General features: G+C 39.4%; 1 protein-coding gene across 1 annotated transcript in view; it reads left to right on the forward strand.

Moving 5' to 3' along the window:
- Nucleotides 1–20,638, forward strand: part of LOC122809248 (urokinase plasminogen activator surface receptor-like) — a gene marked incomplete in the record, with an annotated part of 361,759 nt that overhangs the window by 121,926 nt on the left and 219,195 nt on the right. The window contains 1 exon segment of the mRNA XM_044080574.1: nucleotides 501–620. Within this exon segment, the coding sequence (XP_043936509.1) occupies nucleotides 501–620 (120 nt within the window).

The raw sequence follows: 20,638 nt of genomic DNA on the forward strand, positions 1-20,638 counted from the left end.
AAATATACACTGCAAGTTTAAAGTGAGTCTTGTGAAGAGTGGTGAGTGCATAAGAATATGTGTTTATCGATATGTTTGTCCATATGTGGGTGTACGCATTTGTGTGTCCATATGTGGGTGTACGTGTTTGTGTGTCAGTGCAGTATAAACAAAGAAAAAGAGTTCTTACTTGCATAAAGTAATGATGGAGGATTGTCTTAGCAATAGGCATGTAGTGCATCATTTCATACATGTGGGTCTTAGGTGAGAAATTTGGGGCGAAAAGCCTAGAATCAGACATTCCTTCTCACATTCCACTACGGGGACTGAATACCTTTCAGTCCAGTTGCAGAAGATTAATGTAATATTAAACAAATCAGAGTAAAACCTGATGATAAGAGAATGTTTAGATGGCAACAAGTTAGGTATGAGCAGATGGACAGCTAAGAAATGCATATCTGCCTTTTGAAATGTACTGCACATTGCTGTAGTTTCTGACATATTTCTACATCCACTTCCAGCTGCCTCACTTGAGTGCTATGAATGCTCAGGTAACTCCACTACTTGCCCTGAAGTAAGGCGCACCTGTGGCCCAGCTGAAGATGTTTGTATTACAGTGTCCCAGAGAAGCATTTACACCGGTGAGTCCTGCTGCCCACCTTGTATTTTTAGAACATAAGTGTCTATGTCTTTACTGCTCATGATTTACTGCTCATGAGTTTGTACTTTTCTTTATATTTTTTCATTTAATTAAAAAAAAAATCAGCATTGTCAATACATATGAAACTTATAGGCAGCTTACTTTTTCCAAAAAGGGATATTGTGTGTGTGTGTGTGTGTGTGTGTGTGTGTGTGTGTGTGTGTGTGTGTGTGTGTGTGTGTGTGTGTGTGTGTGTGTGTGTGTGTGTGCGTGTGTGTGCGTGTGTGTGCGTGTGTGTGTGTGTGTTGTGTGCATCTATATAGTGGCCAGCACAGAAGTTTTTTAAAGGAGATACTGCAGTGTGTTTGTTAAATGAATACAGTAGTAATTGACTGAATTATACACAATAACATTATTGCAACCAGTCACAACTATTTATTCCCAAACCTAAAACAACCATTATATTAACAAACGGGTTGATATTTTTGTCATACACAAACAGAATGGTATCAATAAGACATAATTTAACCTTAGTGAAGAGTGTTGTTTTGTCACAATGCAGCCCAACTAATCAGACTAGACTGGATCCCAGCACGAGTAAAGTGTGACTTATTCACACTCGGTTATAGTGCATTGCTGTTATACAACATGTTAAGTACTGAGTTTGTTTGTGAGTTTTTATATTTTATGTTTTTTTATGTTACATTAGAAAACATAGGGTGGGAATCAGAAACAATCTCTGTAGTGTGCAAGCTACTTTTGTTGAGTCCCTACACACATGCAGAAACCAGGCTATTCAGACAGAGGGCTTGTGTATCAGATAGGCATTATACAATATATGCTAAAGTACACAGAATGCTAGCTTGTGCAAACGTATGTTGTGACTCAGGACTGTTGTACCAGCAGAATACCTTCACGAAAGGAGTGCATGTAAGATGGATCAGCAGGTGGGAACTGTAGCTTGTGCAACAGAAATAAGGATCACAGCAGAGACTATTCATGTGAACCAGCTTCATGTACCTTAGGCATTGCAGGGACTTATAAATAACAACACAGTCCCTGCAGCAACATCCACAACATATTCCGTTACTGATACTCGGTTATCCTAATGGAGCTATATTACAAGACCGAACATGCATTCTTTCGAATGCGTCTTGGTCGAGCTTAAAAGGCTGAAAATGCAAAATATGGAAGCAGCTGTTAAGCGAATTCTTTCCCTGGGAAAGAATTTGCTTGGCCGCTTCGGTACTTTGCCATTTTTGGCACTGTAGTGCGGTCTCAGAGTTGGTATATTTAAGTTGGGGGTGGAGGGTGAAGCCTCCCACTTAATGTAATGTTTGGAATTGATTTTTATTTTTTTTTTTTTTGTTGGAACAGTGATTTTTTTCACTTGGAAAAAAAATTGCTACTCTGACACGTCGACATTGCAAGCTTTCATTTACACAGGGTCGATTAATCATCGCTTTTTTAAACGTTCGGTGATTTAATATAGACCCGTCCTAATTGGCAAGCAGACTGCTGTCCAACACCAAGTACTGAGTGAGTTACTGGAATCTTCTGTGATGTGAGGCAACCACATACAGCCACTTGAGGAATACGTAACACTAAAATATATATCACCTTGATGATTTTTGGCCACTGAAACTTTCTAGCATCTGACAGGAGGTTACAATGAAATCCAAACAATAAAAAGAAAACCCAGTCAGAACAAGTATTATGAACCTCTTTATTAAAACACTTTCATGTCTGAAATTGGCTGCATTTGTTTTAAGGAAGGTAAACAGTTGAAAATTCATGCTGCCATTGAAAAACTACTTTTATCTTAAATACTGTAACTGCCATTGAAATTGCATTCTTATTGCTTCACTATCCATTTGTACTTTTCCAACCATCTCTGTTTAATTTATATTGTCTGTTTCTTTTTCTCTGTTTTGTAAAACTTGTCACATGTTTTGCCACTTGGCACAGGTTGTGGGTCTATATCAGGAGTTTGAATGCCGTAACTTCAAACTGGGAAGTTTGAAATGTGAAAATAGTGAAGCCGCAGAACACCAATTTTTTTCCCAGGGGAAAAAAAATTGGTGGGCCATTTCCACGGCTCTGCTATTTCCTCCACTGTGGTGCTATCTTGGAGTTGGTATATTTAAGTAGGGGGGGGGGGAACAGCCCTCCATGTTGGGGGGTGTGGTGGGTGAAGCCCCTCACCCTAGGAACAGTTTGAAGTGTACGTGTGTTTTTTGCTTTTGTACCGGAACAGAGATTTTCTTCCCTGGGAAAAAAAATCGCTGTTCTGTGTGTTCAAAATTCTTGCATTTCAAGCTTCCAGGTTTGATATTCACGTAGTCGGACTTATTGCAGTTCAGCTGCGTGATATAGACCCCAGGTTGTGGCTAAAAAAGGCCTGATCACCAGTACACTTACCTAGTTATCAAATGGAATAAGGAAATAAATAAATAAAACAATAAAGTATTTCTCAAGTAGTTAAAATACAAATAGCCATTAATTTAAATAGCTCACTGCAAATATTTGATTAAATCAATTAACTACTTTAAAATACGTTACATAAAGGTTTAGAAAAAACAGGTAAAAAGTGTGAAATAAATTGTGCAACATTAATATAAAACATAATGAATGATTTAATGTCAGTATAGCGTTTATAGATATTCTATACTATCTGATACTGTAGAAGCTCTGCCATGACAGCCAGTTCTGAAATGTTTTCACTGAGAATTGTGTCTTTGTACAATAGCCTGTGGTGACTACACTCAACCCCAATAATGCAGGAACTCTGCCAGAAGGGCCATATCCCAAACATTTTCACTGCCAGTTTTGTCTTTACATAACCCCAAAGCTGCAGATGTTCTGCCACAAGAGCCAACTCCCAAATATTTTCAGTCAGAATTATGTCTTTGTACAATAACTTGTGGTCACTACATCTGACCCCAATATTGTAGGAGCGCTACCACAAGGACCACCTCCCAAATGCTTTCACTGAGAATTGTGTCTTTGTGCAATAGCTCAGGGCCGCTACATCTGACTGTGATATTGCAGGAGCTCTGCCACAAGGGAAAAGTCCCAAACATTTTCATTGTGAATTTGTTCTTTGTACAATAGCCTGTGGTCACTACATCCAACCACAATACTGCATGAGCTCTGCCACAAGGGCCAGCTCCCAAACATTTTCAGTGAGAATTTTGTCTTTGTACAATAGCCTGTGGTAACTACATCTGACGATGCCGATACTGCAAGAGCTCTGTCACAAGGACCAACGTGCTTACCTTCCCCCCAATTCTCACCCATCTCCTCTTACTCTACTATTACACTTCCTATGTATACATTTCACTTGTGACTCCTATTCCCTAATTCTCTCAACCTTACTATTATCATACAAACACTGCTGTTTTTTCCACCTAATTCCGAACTTCCATTTAATGCTTTAGTACCATTCCTAACTACCTTTCTCCCCCCCATATTGATTTGCACTATATTCAGTCATAGTCACTCCCTTCCCTAGCATCACCTTTCTATTCTGCACTCTGTCTTCTACTTTTCCCAAATAAACACTCACTTTTTCCTAATTGAACTACATTCTCATACTTTAGCCTTTTAACCCCCTCAATTCCTTACATTTAAGAGAAGATACTAGGATAACCTCTCCTCCTTCATAGAACATCCTTCTTTCCTACCTACTCTCTATCAGCTTACAGACTCTACCACCACTAAATATCTTTCTGCCCTGTAGCTTTTTTTGTCCGTCTTGATCCCTACTTCCTCACTACCTGACAACTATATCATACACATCCCATTACTTACTCATGCTGTTTCTCAGCTTATCCTCTATTCTTCTCCTGTTACTGGGCCATCTCTCATCCTATCATGACTCTATAATAGCTCTCAACATTATCTCCAACAAAGTCTTAACCACCTATTCATACTTCCTTCCTACACTCTCCGCCCATCGCACCAAGCCTATTTAATGATGCCCATCATCTTTATGCTGTATTCAGACTGATTAACTCTATTTTATCTAAAACAAAAACAAAATTAAGTGAAAAATGCCCTACAAAAAATGTATCAATTATTCCCCAGTATACTAAAATCCTTCTAGGAGGAGATATTCACCCTAATCCTGGCCTCGCCTGTCACAATGAACATGAAGACAATTCTCTTCCTCACACTACTCTAACCATACACTGGTCAACTACCAGCCCCAGTAATCTTACTTTTGCTGCCATAAATGTTAGACGAGTAAGAAATAAAATTGCTGAACTACATGCCTGGATTATACAACATAGGCCTGATAATTTCACTGTAGCAGAAATGTGGTATAAGCCCAACATAAACAACTCCAAAATTACACCCGTCAGCTATGATATCATCCATAATGAGCATATAAAGAGGAAGGGTGGTGGTATTGCTTTAATATTTCCCAAATACCACCACATTTCACCTTACAACTAACCAATACCAACATCCAGTTCAACAGAACTTCTGATTACTTTCCTGAAATTAAACAATTATAAACAAATATGTATTACTGTTCTTAACATCCCTCCTGATGACAATACATCTATATTAGAAGATATCCATAACAGTTCCACAAGAAAAAAATACTACCAGATGATATGAATGTCAATTGGTTTGACATAAATTCTAATTTCCCTCCATCACACTCGCTTCCTCTTTTCTCATTCCCTCCCTTCTCTATGGTGCTCCATTACTGACTAATCTTCAGGCCTCCCTAAAAAAACAACTTTCTTCCTGCTATAACAAAATAGCCAAATTCGCCAACAGCCACAGGTCCTCTACCCACCATTGTTCTTCCCTTCAAAAATTAAACTGGCTTGAATTACCAAACCAGCTTACATATATTCAGTTGACTTTCGCTCATAAGCTCATTTTCAGTCCTTCTCTTTGTCCCTCCCTGTCTTCTGCCTTCAGAATGCACCTACCAAACAGAGTCCTAAGGTCTAACAACCAAAACCTATTAATAGTACACAAACCATGTCATCCCCAGGCAAACACTTACTATCTTTTAACCTTGCCCGTCTATGGAACTCACTTCCTCCATCCATTCGTACTATCACTAACAAATACATGTTCAAAAAATCACTTCATACATATCTAAAATCCCAATGGGATTGTTCTTGCTCCCTCCCCTCATAGATCTGTAACATTCCATCTCCCCTCACACTCATCCTATTAAAGCTTATGTTTCCTCACTATAGTTATTTAACAAAGACCCTCTGAGTTTCTTCTTCAATAACTCCCCTGATTGCATATCTCAATACTGTTTTTATTTCTGAATGTTTCTCAAATTTATGCCTAATGTGTTAATGTTTTATCTCTACTCTGTATAATTGTCTTGTATTTATAGCATCTACTTAATTCTGTCTATATCACAGTTTTTCTCCCCATCTTTGAATGTTTTCTCAAATTCAAGCCTAAATGTATTAATTTTTATCTCTACTCTGTATAATTATCTTGTAATTATTGTATGTACCTAATTTTGTCTATATTGGAGCTTTTCTCCCCAGGACTCCATTGAAAACGGGTTCTTTTGGCCCAATGGACTATCCTGGTAAACCAACTGCAAATAAATAAATAAATAAATAAATAAATCTAGAGAGATTTGGTTTAACACAGCTAATTAATAGCCCCACACATTATAGCAAGACATCAAATTCCTTATTAGACCGGATCCTAGTATCAGACCCTGGTAAATGCACCACCTTACATACAATAGCTGACTGTCTCAATGATCATCTCTCAATCTATACAACCAGACAACTCACACATCCACTTAAACATCATGTTTATAAAACAGCACATAGCCTTTCCAACTTTAACCCAGAGATGTTCATTACTATCTGATCATCTATTAACTGGAACTTCCTAAAAATCCTCCCCTTAGATGACGCTGTAAATGAATTCAGCACAGCTTTCCTGAATATACTAAATAGCCCTGCACCTTCTAGAAGGAAAAGATTAAAGATAAATAATGCAATCTGACTATACAAAAAGAGTAGAATTTTAATGCAGGAAAAGAATGGCAAAAATATAAAACACCACAATATCTTGAAACCTTCACAATTGTACTGAAAACTACACCTAGAATAACTTTCAGAAAAAACAATAAACATAACCCTAAAGAATTCTGGACAGCCATTAACGAAATCTTGCATCCTGGCCATAAATTCCACCCTAACCCCTTTCCCGGTAACTCATCACTCAAAATTATAATACAATTCAACCCTTATTTCATAGGTAGTATAGCATCACTAACCAAAGATTCCATAACATCTTATTCTAGCCCTGCCAAGCAGCCATGTATCACCGCATCCACTTTCACATTCACACCTGTGCCCACATCCTATATAAAACTATTCTTAAACAAACTCAGACCATGCTCTGCTTCAGCTGATGACCTTCCAAGTAAATACCTTAAAATAGCATTCGATAGCATTGTCTACCCTGTCTCAATCCTTATAAATAAGTCAGTCCAGTAATCCCACATTCCCTGTCTTTGGAAAAAGTCACACATTATCTCTCTGCACAAAGGAGGAAATTCAGCAGAGATTACTTGCTTTAGACCTACAGCAATCTTATCCCCCCCCAAAAAAAAAAATACTTGAGAAATGTATTCAAAAACAATTGCTAAACTCTCTCCTGCAGGAAGAACTCTTATCTCCCACACAACATGGCTTGCTTCATTCCCACAGTACTAACATTGAACTTCTAACCTATATAGATACTGTCAATAAAGCTAGAGATAACAGCAAACTAGTCTCCCCCATATTTCTAGACTTATCTAGAGCCTTTAAAATAGTTTGTCACAGCAAACTTCTAGTTCACATTTCCTCATTAGGTCTCGCTCAGCTCACCCTTCTATGGTTCAAAAGCTACCTATCTAATAGGTATCAGTCAGTAAAATGGCACTCCGCCCTCTCTCCATACCTCTTAGTCACCACTGGTGTACCAAAAGACTGTGTCCTTGGTCCCCAACTCTTTAACATTCTCACCAACACTCTCCACACATCCACACAACAGGCCTCCCTAATATAGTATATAGATGACTCCACACACATTTGCACATCTAAGAATGTGGCACACCTCCAAAAATTACTCAGGAAGCTTTAACAGCAACTGAAACATGGCTTTGTAAATCACAACTCATAGTTAACCCTATAAAAAAAAACTACTATTTTCCCCCCAAATCCCTCTCCCATTAAAAACATTTAAAGTCCTCTTTCTTGATAATACAACCACTGAAGTCACTTCTCATAGCAAATTATTAGTAATGATAGTGGGTGATAATCTTAAATTTAACCTACATATACAAACATTCTATAATAAAAACTCATCAAAAACTACAGATGCTTTACAAAGCCAACATTTTTTTCACCAACACAACTAAAGATACAGTTGCCAGTACTTATCTCCTCCCTACATTTCTTTATGGTGATCCCATCCTTACTAACCTTCAGGCATCACAAAATTCAAAACTTGAGCAATGCTATAACAAAGTTGCTCAATTTGCAACAATTTTCAGAGCCCTCCACTGTACAGCACTAAAAAAATAAATTTGGTTAGAACTACTACATCAAGTAATATATACATAGCTTCTTACCACCTGCAAAATTATTCAGAACCCATCTGCTTTTCCAGCACTAAATAACATTCCACATGACTATATTCCCAGTCAGTCAGTAGAGTCCAATGAGCAAAAACTCCAGTCTGTCCACAAACTTAACAAATCTGTTGAGCATTGTCTGTATTCGTACCATGTTGTTAAGGCCTGGAATTCCTTATCTCTATCAATCAGGACAATACCCTCCTCTTCCATCCTTCAAAACCATTCTGAAAGACTTTCTAGCCAAAAGCTAGTTCTGTTCTTGCTCAACACCAGCATAAACTATACCCCTAAATGTGAACAAATACTTATATAGAACTTATATCGCCTTACTCTCCATTCTTCACTCGCTTCCATGCTTTTATCAATTTTTGACATCTAGCTTTTAGTCTAAATATACCATAAGCTTGCTTTTCTCTTACTTTGTATTGCAATTCCTGTTTGTATTAGACTAATTTAAATTTAATTTCTCTATAAACTGGCAAAAATGTATCTAGCTATTAAATCATTGTCATATAACTTGTATTCTTAACCAATGTTTTCATATTACATCTTCTTTTGGCTTTTTCCCAGTTAGGGGTCACCACAGTGGATCATCTGTCCGCTCATGATTGGCAGTGGAGTTTTACAGTGTCGAGTTGCCAGCCCGGCGCCCAACCTTCCAAAGAAGGCACACACATGCACACACTCACACTTAGGGACAATTTAGAGTATCCAGTCCACCTACTGCATGTTTTTGGGATGTGGAAGGAAACCGGAGCACCCGGAGGAAACCCATGCGACCACAGGGAGGACATGCAGACTCCGCACAGAAAGCACCCCAGCTGAGAATCGAACTGGAGAGCCTCTTGCTGTGAGGTGGCAATGCTAACCTCTGCAGCACCGTGGCTGCCTGTTTTCATATTACATCTAATTTGATAAAATTATTTAAACTGTGGTTGTTTTTGTATTATTTTTAAAGACTATAAAATTATTGTTCTTAAAATGTTTTGTAATACTTTAAAGCTTTTCTTCCGGGGCCTCTGCTGAAAATGGGCTCCTACCAAGTTGGACTTTCCCAGTAATCAAATGTCAATAAAATAAAATAAAATATAATCCCACTTAAACCTGCAGGCAAAACCACCCAAACTGAAATGATTCACTTGTATTTTTACTCAGCAACTCCACCAAAATAAAATGCTTCACTTGTATTATTTGTACTCAGCAGCTCCTCCTAAATAAAAATGATTCACCTGTATTCTTTGTAGTCAGTGTGGGTGGTCACATTACCTTCCCTCTTATTAAATGTAAGCAACTCATAGTATACTGAAAACACAAAAGTTTGGTTATATCCTGAATTCATTATTTGCAAACTGCACTTGCATTCAACTTACATTTAATGTCTGACATATTCAACACTGCAGTTTTCAGATTTTCCATTTGTTTTTACTACATAATATGCAGTGCAGTGTATACTCTACCCTGAGTGGCTAGCCAGATACAGTACATTGACCAAATCATAACTGGCATCAAAATTAAAATTAAATATTACAGTCCTCCCAGCGGTTGGGTGGGCGTTCGAAAGACATGCGTACATGGGCATGCCTTCGTTGAAGGCTGAACGTCGAGCTGGCACCTCGACGTTCGTGAAAATCTACTGCCAATCATTAGCGGACCGGAGTTCCGCTGTGACGACCCCTAACCGGGAAAAGCCAAAAGACAAACAACAACTGAAAAACAGTAGTAGTGATTACATATTCACAACAGGGGCATTTTAAACAGGGATAGGTGCAATGTCTGCTACTGACTTGCACAGTCACTATCAAAGTAAACACATTTCAGCATGGACAATGCTGCACAAGCACCTTATTCAGAAGTACATAAGATAATCTAGTGCCTCTGGATAAAATTAAACAGATGTAATGTTCCTTGTACGTGTAGTTGGCAAACCTACATGAACTTCGGGTGCATTTGACTCAAAAAGTAAGATCTCCTAGAAAATAAGGTTTCTCATTACTCTGCTCTGTATGTCTTTCTCTGAGACCAAATCTCAAATTGATTCAACTTTGGGTACTTAATAGCCCCATAGGTCTTGAATTCAAGCAACTTCAGATACTTTCTAGCCTCTAGATAAAAAAGCCATTTGCCATGCTATTTAATTCTTAAACAAAAGCCTGATTATCATTTTTAATAGTGACAATCTAAGCATTTTTCCTTTAGTAATAGAATGGTAGATATGCCTAGGATGTAGACTGCTCTTCTGTAAATAATTATTATTTTTTAACTGTTTTCTTGCATATGGTAGTACTTTTATTGCCAAACCAATTAAAATTATTTATATTTAAAAAGTACATTATATTATTAGAACATCCTACTGGAAACATTAAAACGGGGGAGTTTTAGTTTAATTAAAACAAACCTTATCTATGTCACCCACTCATACTAGAATATGCCATCCATAAAGTATTTATAAAATAATACATCAGCATTAAAATCATTCTGAGTGGCAAAAAACATAGGTCTCTTCTCATTTGTACAGCATTAAACTAGTAGTGGCTGTAGTGAGGAAGGCCATGGTGCCGAAACCGGTCTGATTCTTTTGGTTATGCCATATTAAATTATATATACATTCACTCTTTGGTGCTGGCCTCATTTTGACTTTTACACTTGTTTTTTTGGCATTTTGCACCTGCCTTACGTGCAAGGACGTTGTATTGGAAGCATTAAATACATGCCATGTAAACAGTTAAACGTATTCATGACAGCTACAGCCCCTTCATTACCTGTTGACTTCATTTCCAGAGATAACTTGTTCTTAGATGTTTAGAAGGCCTGCCTCTCAGACTCAGAAAGGTTATGAAAAGTTCTATTTAATGACCTTTGTGAAGTTTCATAAAAATCCCATTCAAAAACATTCTGAAAAGCTGAGATGAAAGGATTACTAACAAGAGCAGGAATGCCAAATGTCCTAAAAGATGTGGCTGAAGGTCCACTAGTCAGAAAAAAAGCTTTGAATTAAGAGTCGTAGCAAATACACATACATCAGATGTAACATCAGCAACCCTGAAAATAAGGGCTGGTATAAAGGAGAATTCCTTTAATGGCATAGTGTATGTATCTTGTATTAATAGTAAAACAAATATATTGTAAACTAAAGGAACATCAGTTACCTTCAGTCACATGACATGACATGGTCCTTGTTTGTATATTGTATTTTGCCCTAAATTACCCTGACCTTCTCCACTTCCGCTTCTTTTTCCTCTTCCCCTTCTTCCTCTCTCCATGGCTACTTCTGAATTGCTCTCTTGAAAGGAATGCTGATCCACTGGTTCTGGGGACAGGAAAAAAATCCACTGAGGAAAAAGTGGGACTCCAAGAGTATCCACTGTGTTTACCGAAAGAGCAATTGAAGTGGGGTCAGTATCATATGATGCCAATATAGGACTTGTCTCTTATTCCTTATTAGAGATATCTGTCTTTTTTTTTTTTTTGGTCTTGCATTATGCTTTTAAATGGTGTCCTTTCAATATGTAAGGTTGCATTGGAATCATTATTAATGAATCAAGAAGGAGTTTTTTGTTTCTGTTTTTATTTTTTGCTTTCATTCATTTTATTTTAATTTTATAAAATTCACAGAAGTTTCAAGGAGATTTAGTATCATGACCATCAACACCTGGTTATACTCGTTTCTAAAGGAAGGCTAGGCCAGTCAGTCCTGGAATAAATTTGGAGCTACCCTTCCAATCATTCAGGTTCAGCCTAAAGGGTAACAATGTGCCACACTGCTTAACCTACAAGTTAAGTTTATTGCAGATATTGGGGAGGTGCTGTGCAATTACTCTATCTCTCCATTTTGTTTCATGTATCTGCTGGTGAAGATTTAGGACCTGAGTTTTGGTGTTAGACTTGCAGAAATATATACAATCAAGTACCCCATGGTCTCTAATGGCAGGACAGGAAAGGAAAAGATCACCCCTCAAACATCTATAAAATACTGAATACAATGATAGAGCTTCTAACCTTTCCTGATAGTTCATGATGTTTAAGCCCATAATGTTTTGGTTAGGACTCTTTTGGACTTCTCCAGTCATTTGATATGTCTGGTGTGGTACATCCTTCAGTGATTGATCAAAATGATGTTGAATAGATGATTAAAAGACTTTATAGATCTGGATGATATCTTATTGGTTATTACTTGAGTTGAGTTGGATGTCTTTCTGACTACAACTGCTACACAATGACCAAAGGTGATGGAATTGTTAACCCAGGTTCCAAGGTCATTGACTTCATTTTTTTTTTATTTTTAATGGGGTATTGTCTAAATTATATGAGGATTGCAAGGGTTGTTTGCCAAATGCAATGATAATACACTTTTTATGTATAATTTGAATACATTTTCAGTATACCAGGCATTTATTAGGTTAAGCCCTTTCTGAAGGATACGGGTATCAGACAGTATTGACAATAACACTTAATTTGCAGTAATCTGTCAACTTAGATAACCAGAGATCCTGGTTCTGAATCTGCAGATCAAAGAATTAAATGCCAGAAATGAGGTGTCACTACAAGTCCCAACACAGAGCCCCACAGGGTTCCACTGGCTGCCTTCATGCCCTCAGATGAAACACTGTGTGGCCTTGAGCAAGTCACATAACCAGACAGTGCTTGGAGACAAATGGCAATTTGGGCTGGGCTTCTCAATGTTTTCCTTAACTGGAAGCCAAGTAACTACCTATAAACCTATGAACCTATGAACACCTGTCACAAATTATATATCTTTTAGCCAATTTCCAATCCATGTTACCATGTAGGGAATCTATTTTCTGAACATTTAACTTTACATGGGGTGTAGGGTCAAACTCATTGACCTGATCAAGATGTGAAGGACTTCCAAGATGGCTGCACACTGATCAGTAGCTTAATTTTGGCTCTCCCAGTCTGAAAACAGAAACCGAGAAAAAGGAGTATCATTGAAACAGTTATCTAGGTAAAACTCAGTTACTGACTAGTAAGTATACTGAATGGATGGAAGCAAAGAATAATTTTGAAGAACCAGAAAGAAAATCAACCAGAAAAAATGAAGAGAAGACACTACCTGGAAAGGGTCCTATAGCTGTTCAGCAAAAAGGAGTTCTAGCTTAATCTCTCATTCCAATAATATAGAGGAAAAAATAAATCAGTTTGTATACAGAGGTGATTAAAATAAATGAAACACTGAAGGAATATATCAACTCAAATAACAAAAGGCTGGACTGAAATACAAGAAGTTTAACTAAGTATTCAGACAAACTGATAAAACTGCAAAAATCAGAGGCTGAGATGAAGAAAAGACTAGCTGTATATGAGGCTTGTCATGAAGAGCTGTTTTGAAAAATAGAGTTAGAAGACACAACACAGAGAAAAACAGAGAAACTGGAAGGAACAGACTATTAATTTTATGAAAGCACAAATAAGCAACTTGACTGGTGTTCTACAGCATGATTTGTTGATGGAAAGGGATCATCAAGTTTATGCTCCAAACCTGGCCATATGAAAGGATGCTCAGGATTTCTGATATTTTGTTACCTGCACAGGAAGTACAATGAATATCAAAGGGATTTTTACATTAATACTCTTGTTTGATACTGGATAAACAAAGACTACCATCCAGATTCAGAAAAACTTTGACTTAACATGCTAAGCAAATTTGCGTGATGAGCAGCAACTTGCAAGGTGCATGAGATTCCAAAACCCCAGCTACATGATGTGGCTAACCCAAATAGTATAGCTGACTGTGCTACATACTAATGACTGTGTAATGAAGAGCTGTGTACAATGAAGCAAAATAAGATGGCAGAGCAATTCAGAGACTTTTAATTGCTGTGTAATGAAGCTGCATCTCTATATTTGAACTTGTTCATTTTTATGTGTCAGGCAAGTAACTTAATGAGCACTGCTACAGTTTGCTGCAGCTATAGTATATGTGTATCTACAAGAAGCTTTCATTGCAGCTGCTATGCCTGATGGTGTGCAGCATACACCCCAAAATCACAAGGTCATCTGACCGTGCTAAACATTTCATGCCCTTCATGGAGTAGAGAGCACCACAATGCAACAAAATGTAGACGTGTCAGCCTTGTCTCCATCCCTATAGGCATTGTGGAGCACCTATCCCAGTTGATATAGACATGCGTGTGCCTTTACATATATTAGCTACAAGGACCTTTCAGTGTCCTACTGTGGACAGAAGTGGGGTATCTGCGGCATATGCCATTAGAATACTCTGTCAGTTTTTCGATGCCATGCTATGGAATGTGAGGGGAGCGTAGGTGGTTCCCACATATTCCAGAGGAGACACCCAACACCATGAAGGTGTTCTATGATATTGGCCATTTCCCTGAGGCACTGGAGGCCAGAGTTGTACCAACATTGAAATAAAGGCACTGCATGGTGAACTGAAAAGGAGGCACGTGAATCACATGCTGTCTCATTCCATCAATTCCCATGTGGCCTGCAACACACAGTATATCATCTACAATATACAGATAGCTTGTATGACCCCCCCTTCCACATATAGCACCCATGTGACCTATATCAACAGTTTGCAAGTGAATGACTTCTCACAGTAGCATCTTGATGGCAATGCAGGATATGCCTTGGAACCATGGTTCATGACACTCATCCGAAATCCACACATAAAACAGACCAAGGGTAGAACTGTGCATTATTGCAAACCAGAAGTATTATATATCATGTGTTTGGGATGGTGAAGGCATGCTTTTACTGTCTAGGTTAATCTGATGGTGCCCTTCTGTATGATCTTGTTATGTGTGCCAAAATATTAACTGTGCATGCTCGGTTACACAATAGTATACTTAGGAAGCAAATTTGGGGGGGGGGGTGCTCTTACAGGGCCAGGATTTCACAGCAAAACAGGCAGTGGAAGCTGAGTCAGATGAGGAGTTGGAGGAAGAGCCAGTAGTAGGTGATAATCATGCCAGACAGGGCAGGCACAGTATGCCATGGCACTAGCAAAAAGGCAGCTAATTGGAAATACCTTTACAACATAACTATAAAAGAGCTACGCAGATACACTATAGTAAAAGTGATTCATACAAAATCACCAAGGCTGTACTTGCCCATACATAGGCTGGCTATGCTGTGCATCAGACACAGGCAACCCTAGTAACAATGTACAAAGGACAAGGCACAGTTATCTTCATTAGACAAATGGAAACGGGAGTACATGTCTTTCACAGGGAAGTGTATGAGTGTGAGTACTCAGGTTTATAAAAAGTGCTTTTAGGGGAAGTGTCAGAACTAGTGGGGGTTAATGTCAAGAAGGGCCAGGGTCAGTGGATGTGTGTGATGTTCTGGGGGCTGTGCTGATGTGTATGTGTTGGTCTGCACACAACCTCAGTAGTTGTTGCAACACTATGGTTCAGCCTAATGGCAAGTCCAGGGTATGCATGACAAAGGGCTCAGCTTCCCATGCATTCCCCTTTCCATGAGAGATGGTTCTTCTATGAGTTGCATTGGCTGCCCTATGTCCCTGGCTAGACACTGGTGTGCTACATGACCTAAACTAATATTTTCTAGAAGTTGTGTCCGCATGATGATGGCCATGACTACAGAGGAATCTTCTCTTGGGAGTAGACACTTCTACGAAACATGTTTACATGGAAGTGCTGGTACAGTAGGAGTGGGATCTTGCATGCCCAAGGCCATGTTGGCTAACATCTTTGGACAGCTCCTTGCCCCTGACAGACTACCCAGAGAAGACACTGCACTGTCTACTGTATGATTAACTCTATACAAGGAATCACACATGGAGGACATACAAACCCTAGATCACCCTCACTATTGCTGCCATGGTTGTGGTGGTACTAGCCTGGGCCTCCACAATGTCTTAGCATATATGTTCAGTTGCAACTACTGACACATCAATCTCAGGCACAGGCCGGTAACAATATTTCTGTCACGCACCATTACCATTCTGCTGTGTAGACCTCCCTGCCAGTGAATGCCAATGGCAAGTTCAGACATCTGAATACTGGGGACCATCACACGTCTCTGCTCTGTACTGTCCCCATCAATCTGTCCTCTCTCTTGTGTTTACATTTCCTGGGTATCTGCAGTCATACTGACTGTGTCCATGGTCTGTGTAGAGGATGTGGTGGTCACACACCCTATGCCAGCACTCAGTCTGTACTCCATGACTTTACCAGCTCATCCCCACCATCATTATCAGTGTTTACAGATCCTCCAACATTAGATGGAAGCAATCCCACACGGCTGTTGCCAAATAAAGAATTACCTGTGAATATACCAAAGAAAAAATATCCAGTGTAAGCATAACCCAGCACCACAACTACACATTCAACTGATATCTTTACAACTATAAACATACTAAAAAAGTAATACCTCAGGGCATACCTTGTGCAGATGTCTATGTCTGTCAGATTCCAGATGTACTTGTATACAGATTTAATGGAGTTTAGAATGACTAAGTGATAAGGAGGGGCTGCAGCTATTGATACAATTAAACAGGACCACATACCTGGGGAATCCACAATTGAAAGTATCTGGGGCCTGTCCAGCTGTGCACCAACATCCAGTACCACCACTATAGGACTCTGTGTAGGTGGTACTGCCTTTAAAATAGATAAAGACCTGCTCCATCTCCATTAAAGGTGGGTCAGTCAATGGTCCACCACCTGTTGCCCGATGCTCCCATGCCATGGCTTCTGCACAGTGGGTGGCAGCCGAGATCATACCCATGGCCCTGCAGTAGACCATTTCATAGTTATGGTCTTGACCACCCACAATAGTGGCACTGCTGAAGATCTCTGTCCAGGCATGGTGGCATGGACTGCAAAGAGCCATCAGCCATGGTGACAGAGGTCCTGTAGTACCATCTCATTATCAACATCTATGAATTTTAGCTTGTCACTGGATGTGAATTGGTGCCCAGATACAGTGCTTTTTCTTGGTGTGCCCTGTTTTTAGGCATAGTTCTGGTGGTATGGAAAACTGTGGAGTTCACAGCCTTCTTCCAGCATGGGCCTTACAAAACCTTACACTACTACTGTCCTACTAGGCCATATACTGTTCAGTATTTGAGCCTGAGAGTTTGATATCAGTATCCACAATCCTTAAATACATGTCAGACATGTAGGTATACTCCGCACATATTCCCCACAAAACAAGAACAGATATGCAACTGAACAACAACACATGACAGTACAATAGCACTGTTACAAACATTATGGCTAATGGCATATGTACAAGGCACACAACACCAAAATAGTATAGAATAGTTCTCTGAATATGAGCTCAAGGGTGTATCTCCCATGTACCTTTACAATCCTGTTGCCCACTACATACAGCACACTTGAAATGTACACATAACACAGTTTTGGCCATCACATTTAAAAGTACAGACAAAAGACATTCCTTATAGTTATCAAGGGAAAGTACAGACAAAAGCAACCATTTGTACAAAGGAAGGGATTTGGAAACAGCAGCACTTATGTTTTATGGATATCTCAGCCAATAAGGAAGATTTCAGCAAAAGTGCCATTAGTAGTGCTGACACATGTGTTATTGGCATGCCACACATGGGAAAACAGTGCTATCACCCTTACAATGACATGAGGCACAGCATTCCTGAACTCCTGATTGGAGGATGAAGACGAGGAGAAGTCACCACCTCTGTACTGCAGCTATAACTTACTTTACACACACAGCTACACTTCCACCGCATGCCATCCACAAATTTTACGTTATGCCCTTTGTATGTCTCTAGTCCCTGAAGACACTGAATAGAAGGGGCAGACTAGAGCACCTAAAAGAGTGCCAGGTGAGTATACATGCTCTCATAAAAATGTCTGGCTTTTAACAGTAACAGTAGTAGGAATTAAAAAAGAATGTTTAACTTTCATTCATTAGTTTACTGGCATAGCTCAAAGGTGGCACTATGACTGTGCAATGTTAAAAATGTTTTCAGCATGCCTCCTACTTTACAGGTAGACAAGTGGATCATGATGTTATGCCTCTTTTTCTTCAGATTGTGTAGATGTCTGCGGGTTCATTCCCCTACCCCATAATTATGTTCTCGTGAAAAACATTTTATAACAACAGCAGTACACAGTCCATGTATGCAAGATCATAATTAGCAGTGTAGTGGAACTAGAATTAGCTTTCATGTGTCTATCAGCTGTGATTGTAGAATGCATTGTCTGAGCACCATGTTTACTTTGTTTATCTACAGTATTCTCAGACATCAAATTGCATCTCTGACCACAAGCACCTGCTGGCCCAGCTAAATATCTCATGCAATTAACTTCTGTCAGACTGCATATGGGATGGCGTTTGTGAGAAGTACCCCCTACACACACACACACACACACACACACACACACACACACACACACACACACACACACACACACACACACACAATTCTGAAAGGCATTATTATTTATTGCTTTGAAAAGTGTATTTTGTTTAACTATCATTATTAACATAATTCAGAAATGCAGTTTTCATTGTGTTATTATTTCTCTTCCCCCACCAGCTGTCTCGATCCTAACTCTTACATACATTTATTTTGTTTAGGGTTTTTTTTGTTTCTGTCCATTTTTTTACATTATATATGCAGCAGCATAGCAAACTCCACCCATTTCACTGGTAGGGCCTGTTGGGGCAAACCACCACCAACAGAAGCACCCATCACATCTGGGTGCCAACCTGCCACAGTTGCCTCAACACTTCTTGCGTTACTTGCACTATTTGCAACAGGTAGCCCTGCAGTGGAAGCTAGCACACTTGCACCCACCAGTAGCAGTGTGGGGGTGAAACCTTTGTCACCTTTTGGCAGCTGGCAAAGCATGTACAGGATACAATAAACAAGAGAATGGCTGCATACACCTGCCATATGGAGAACATGCAACAACAAATCATTTAGTCACATCCCTGTCCAGCACTGGCTTTCACCTTCTTTCATAGGGCTCAGAGGTGATAGTACTCAGGGTGACAACCTTCCACTGGGTCTCAGCTGGCAGAGACTGCATCTGCAAACATCCAACCTGGTGCTCCCCTCCCTATTGTGTCCATGCCCCCCCCCATTGGTTTTACAGTCTTGTAGTAACCATTGTCTTCACTCTCCTTGTTTGATGCCTCCTTCACTATTGTGCTCGCTGTTCCATCATTGCATAGCCTACACCCTGTCAGTTATGCCTGTCTTTCCCCTGCTACCCAACCTAATCCTCTTACCTTCCTCTTACATCTCTTACTTACTTCCCCATATTTTCATTCTGTTCATAAAAAACGGGCAACTGTCCCACAAAAAAGTATTTTCTTCCTAAACAATCTCCACCCCTTATTTGCTCACCCTCTGGTTCTATGCTCTGCTTGCTTCCCCTTTTCATATGTTTCCTGTCCTTATATTTCCAGTCTTTAATCTAGTCAAAAACAGATAGACATACACACAAATGCTTGTATAGTGCTTCTAAACCACTTATCTTTTTGTGGTCGTGCTGCACATGATGGGGTATAAAGACCACCACCGATGCCCATGTACAACTAATAAGAAATGGCAATGCTCATAGTGTAGCAACAATGAAGCCCGAGAGATGTCATGTCCCATGTAAACAGATATTAGCCTCATTGGTCATGCAAATGAGATGAGCAATGCTGGGGAGCAGTTGGCAAACAGAAAAAATAGGGTAAAACTCCCACCTTTAGTCTGAGTTCTTCCATGACTCAGCTTGTTCATGAAGTGATTTGATGAGTGATAGGTTCAAATCTCCACAGGGCTGTATGTTTTTCTGCTTCCACTATGTAAATGTGTAGCAGTCATCTGCTATGTTCTTCAATGATAGCTTTAGTATGATGTCTTCACTGGCTCACCTTGATAATTAAGTGTTTCAGAAAAGTGTCAGTGTACAATGCCGAAGGTTTAAATCCCCTTAGAGTTGCTTTTTTGCATTTTCTCCTTCCATTCTGCATATTTGTAATATTCCCCTGCATTGTGCTTTCCTGACTGTTTCAGTGTGAGTACTTCTCTGTCTCACCTTGTAAATGCAGTGCTGGGTATAATATCACTTTAGAAGGTCTTCTTCTTCTTCTTCTTCTTTCGGCTTTATCCCGGTTAGGGGTCGCCACAGCGGATTACCTGTCCGCACATTGAATGGCAGTGGAGTTTTGAACCTCTTGCTGTGAGGCAGCAATGCTAACCACTGCACCACCGTGGCCGCCCAATATCACTTTAGAAGGTAATAGGCTTAATCCCCTGAGGCCTATCTTTTTTGTTTCCCTGATAGTTTCAGTGCGAGTACTTCTTTGGCACACCTTGTAAATGCAGTGCTGGGTAGAATATCAGTGAAGAGAGCAATGAGTTCAAAATCCTGGAGGTTTGTCTTTTG

The sequence above is a fragment of the Protopterus annectens genome, chromosome 8.part0 (genome assembly GCF_019279795.1).
Source record: "Protopterus annectens isolate FY-2018-M chromosome 8.part0, PAN1.0, whole genome shotgun sequence".
Lineage (NCBI taxonomy): Eukaryota > Metazoa > Chordata > Ceratodontiformes > Protopteridae > Protopterus > Protopterus annectens.